General features: G+C 39.2%; 1 protein-coding gene across 1 annotated transcript in view; it reads left to right on the forward strand.

Annotated features, from left to right (window-relative positions):
* Nucleotides 1-1,256: 1,256 nt before the first annotated feature.
* Nucleotides 1,257-4,497, forward strand: part of LOC110029485 (protein IQ-DOMAIN 32-like) — a 24,133-nt gene continuing 20,892 nt past the window's right edge. Inside the window, exon 1 of the mRNA XM_020731792.1 lies at nucleotides 1,257-1,453. Within this exon, the coding sequence (XP_020587451.1) occupies nucleotides 1,370-1,453 (84 nt within the window). The 5' untranslated portion in view covers nucleotides 1,257-1,369. The remainder of the gene's footprint in view (nucleotides 1,454-4,497) is intronic.

The following is a 4,497-nucleotide window of genomic DNA, read 5'->3' on the forward strand; positions in this document are numbered from 1 at the left end:
CCCAAGGGCTTTGGCTATAAAGTACCTAAACAATAGAGAATTTCATCTTCTCTTAATATAATTATTGTTGAATTTTCTTTCAACAATATGGGGTTGAATATGCCATGTCCAATGAGAAGCTTCGGGAATGCTGACATAATTAACCTTTTTTAATGATAAACATTGACCCCCGTTAATGCTGAATTAGTTTTATGAGTTGCTCCGTTGGTTAATTAATTCTGGCTGTAAACGAAACGTGGGAGTTTATCCAGCTAATTAAAAGATATAAAATAATAATTTTGTAGATAAACAAACTTTAAATACTATTTCTTCCCATCGAAAGTTACCAACTCTTTATCATCATGGGTAGCTCACTTAACTAAAATAATGCAGGGTTTTGTTTATTACTTGAGACATTTACATATATACGGCTCAATTTCTATATATTTATATATCTGACATTTAAATTTTACTTTTTATATTTATACCATACAAAACTTTTATATCACATAAAAATATACACCATCATTTCAACTTAAAGGTGAAATACACCTTCTCAAAGTCAGTTTAGGTGTTAGATATGTTTTTTTTTAATGAATAGGTCGGGACGTGACGTCCCCAACCCACCTTATCGGCTCAACCCCCGTCAGGTATGAGGGCGCCTAAATATTTGAGTACCTCATCTTTAAGGCAAAAGTTTAGGTGTTATATATGTAAATACATAGAAATTGAGTGATATTTATGTATATTTTATTATTTATTCTTAGCATTATAGAGATAATTTCATTAAATGTAGATTTTCAAAATAAATTTTTTCACTTTTAATAAAAGACATATATATTTTAAAATTATTGATTAATTTGAATATCCTTTGGGTCCGTTTGGAGCAACTTATAAGTGCGGGCAGCGTTTTCAAAACGTCGTCGAAACTGCAACTTATAAGTGCGGGCAGCGTTTTCAAAACGTCCTCGAAACTCCGCGTACCATTTAGTTCGCGCGTTTCGCCAGCTTATCGGAAATTTTGTTTTGATTTTTATACTAAAAGCAGACCGCAGGTTGACATCGCGACCAGCCCCTGGGCCGAATTTCAGGATAAACAGTTTATCCTGAAACACACGAGAAGAGCTACAAAAAGTTGTGAAAGGTCTATTAGGAACAAAAGGCGGACGTGAAGGGGAGCCATGAATCAGTTTGAAGTGTAGAATCAGAGTCCGGCGGGAGGAAATGGGAAAGCAGCCATTCACAGTAGCGTATAAATAAAAATTTTTGAATATATATATATATTCTTTTGGTGATGTAGAAAATTGAGGTCGATCAACAGCCAAAAGCTGTGGTATTTTAAAACGGGAAGGATCGTTCATTCTCTTCTCAATCTCGAAACTCAGTGCGGATGGGGAGATCGCCGAGCTTCTGTTTCAGTATCAAGGGGTGCGCCGGCAAGGGCGAGGATGACGATTTCTCGGCGCCGCGGCAGGTTTATCGATTAGCTATTATACTTTGTTACTTTAATCTGTTTGTTTTACACTTCTTTTTTTGCTTCGGTGAAGGCAGAATTTTGCTTAGAAGAAGGGATTTTACTATGTTTTTTTAGTTCGTCTTTAATTTCTGTGAAACTGGATTGTGGAGAATTTATTTGAAATGTGTTGTAGATTTCAGTTTGTGATTGGAACTGATACAGTTTAATCAAGAATGAGCTGATCTGGTCTATTGTCTTGCTTGATCGGGATAGTGATTAATGACCAGCTTCGCTTTGATTTAAGTGTTTTTTTTTTTTGTTTTTCTTGACTAAGATGGATCTACCGTGCTGCATAGCCAGACTTCTGGAACCAAGAACAGGAAGGAGGCAGAAGCTTGGAAATGAAATAGTATGGAGGGAGAAGACTAACTCACACATTTTATTAAACCAGCAAAAATGAATACATATACTGCAATACTGGAAGCCGATACATAAAGCTCTCCTGGACCGTTTCGGCTAACGACAGGACATAAAAATAGAACAGAAACTAAGCCAAGTAAATCACATACTAATACTGCCGCTCAAGTTGATGATTCAAGCAGGAAGCAGGAATGATCAACTTGTTGTAAATATTGTGCAAGCGGTTAGAGCTGAGAGCTTTGGTGAAGATGCGGCTAATTGATCGGTGCTTGAGAGGTGGTGAACCATGATGTGTTTGTTGGTGATGCAATCCCGAATAAAGCGGATGTCAATCTCGTTGTTTTTGGTTCGTGCGTTAAAAGCCGAATTGTTGGCGAGAGCTAGCGATGAAATATTATCACGGTAGAGTGGTGTTGGTTCATCCAGAGAGATTTTAAAATCCTGAAATAGTTCTCTTAGCCGGATAATGTCTGCTGCTAGGGTGAATATTGCTGGCTATTCTGCTTTTGTAGAGGAGCGAGCAACAGTTGTTTGTTTCTTCGTAAACTAGAAGATGAGAGTTGTACCGAGAAATACGCAATACCCTGTGATGGACTTTCGGTCGGTCGGGTCATCTGCGCAGTCGGAGTCGGAGAATGCCCGAAGGTGTGGGTTGCCGCGGTATATTGGTAACCCTTTGTCCCCGGATCCTTTTTTATATTTTATTAGCTGTTTCGGTTGAATGAAATATTTTTTGAGAGGTTGGTGAAGATGTTGACACAGTTTATTGACGGAGAAGATGATGTCAGGATGAGTGAGCCGACCAGATGTCCGTAAGTTAAGGATTGTTGAATAAGCCTTCGTTATCGGGGACGGAGTAGCCTTAGTAGAGATGGGAGTTTTGATCGGTTTACATGACTGCATGCCGGCCTTTGTTAAGATATCTTCGGCGTTTTTGACTGATGGAAGTATAATCCATTGGTGGTGTGATCTATCTGGATATCAAGAAAGGTACATGGTTTGCTGAGAATTTTGACGTGAAAGTGATGATGTAGTTGATCCATAATATGAGTCAAAAAGTTGGAGTCACTCCTCGTGATTTAAATATCATCAACACATATCAACTCATAGCTTTCTGGGTTGGAATTAGTAGAGACCATGAGGGAGGGATCGACATGACTTAGTTGAAAGTCAAGAGATTGTAAGGTAGACGCGAGATTAGACTGCCATTGTCGTAGAGATTGATTGAGGCCGTAGAGGGATTTCTTCAAAAGACAGACGTGGGTTTGTTTGTTGGGGTCTTCAAATCCAATGGGCTGTGACAAGAACACAGTCTCGTGGAGTGGACTGTATAGGAAAGCATCACATATGTCAAGTTGAATTATTTCTCATTGTTTTGAAGTGACCACCATGAGAAGAGTGCAGATAGTAGGAAATTTGATGGAAGGACTGAATGTTTGCTTGTAGTCGATACCATGCTGTTGTTTGCGTGCCTTTTGACAGAGAATGATCCCATCATAATTCATCTTTGTTTTATAGGTCCATTTAACCGCTAGGTTGTTTTGAGATGGCGACGGAGAGACTGAAGTCCAAGCCCCTTGGGAGAGAAGCATTTGGAATTCCTCGGACATAGCTTCACGCTAATGGATGTGCTTGACGACCTCATGTTAGGAGGTTAGATCCTTGGAGTTGTCGGTGAGACCATGTTATAAATTGAGGATTTCTTTGTGTTTCAAGTAACCGATTTTACCCCTTATGAACATAGTGTGGGTGTTTTGTGGGGGTTGGATTTGCATTGAGGTGCTGTTTGAATTGCTGTAGGACATCAAGGAGGGGATTGGAGGCAAGGTGAAAATGAAGGTGGAGTGAGAGGAGGTGGTAATGGGGTGGGATTTATAGTGGTATAGTTGTGGCCTTGCAATGTAGGAACTAGAGTTAGAGGTAGTATATGATCAGAGAGTTGTGTTGTGGGAATTGATTTGGGCATGGATGGAGAAGTAATTTGGTAGAGAAATGTGCTTTTTTGGAAATTGACATGGCGTGATATTCAAGTTTTGCTGGTGGCAATTTCATAGCATTTGCAGTCTTTATGGATGAAGGAATATCCAATAAAGACGTAGGGAGTGGATCAAGGTGAGAACTTGGTCTTGACTTGAGGAGTTAGCCAAAGGGAAGCAGAGATAACCCATGGTTTTGAGGTGTGTGTATTTGGGTGGTTTTTGATGTAGCAGTTGGAAGGGAGATTGTTGCCAGTGTTGGGTGAGGGGAAAAGGTTGTCGAGGTATGTTGTGTTTTCAACTATGTCAGACCATAGTAAGGGAGATAGATTGGCGGCTTGCATGAGAGCCATGGACATCTCAAATATATGTCGATGTTTATCTCGGTGATGCTATTTTGCTCGGTTGTGCAGGGGCAGCTGCGTTTATAATGAATACCTTGATTAATCGGGTAGGTCTAGAGGGTATTATTGATTTATTCGCCACCTCCATCTATTCGGAAAATTTTTACAGCTATTTGAAACTACTTCTCAACCATACATTTGTAGGTTATGAAACCAGTTGTTATTATATATATATATAATAGAAGAATGATTTTTGATCAAGTGAAAAATAGAACGAGAAAATTCACACCAACAAGCAGTAAAACAGCGAAACACACAGATT

Source organism: Phalaenopsis equestris, unplaced genomic scaffold (genome assembly GCF_001263595.1).
Source record: "Phalaenopsis equestris unplaced genomic scaffold, ASM126359v1 Scaffold000579, whole genome shotgun sequence".
NCBI classification, from domain to species: Eukaryota; Viridiplantae; Streptophyta; class Magnoliopsida; order Asparagales; family Orchidaceae; genus Phalaenopsis; species Phalaenopsis equestris.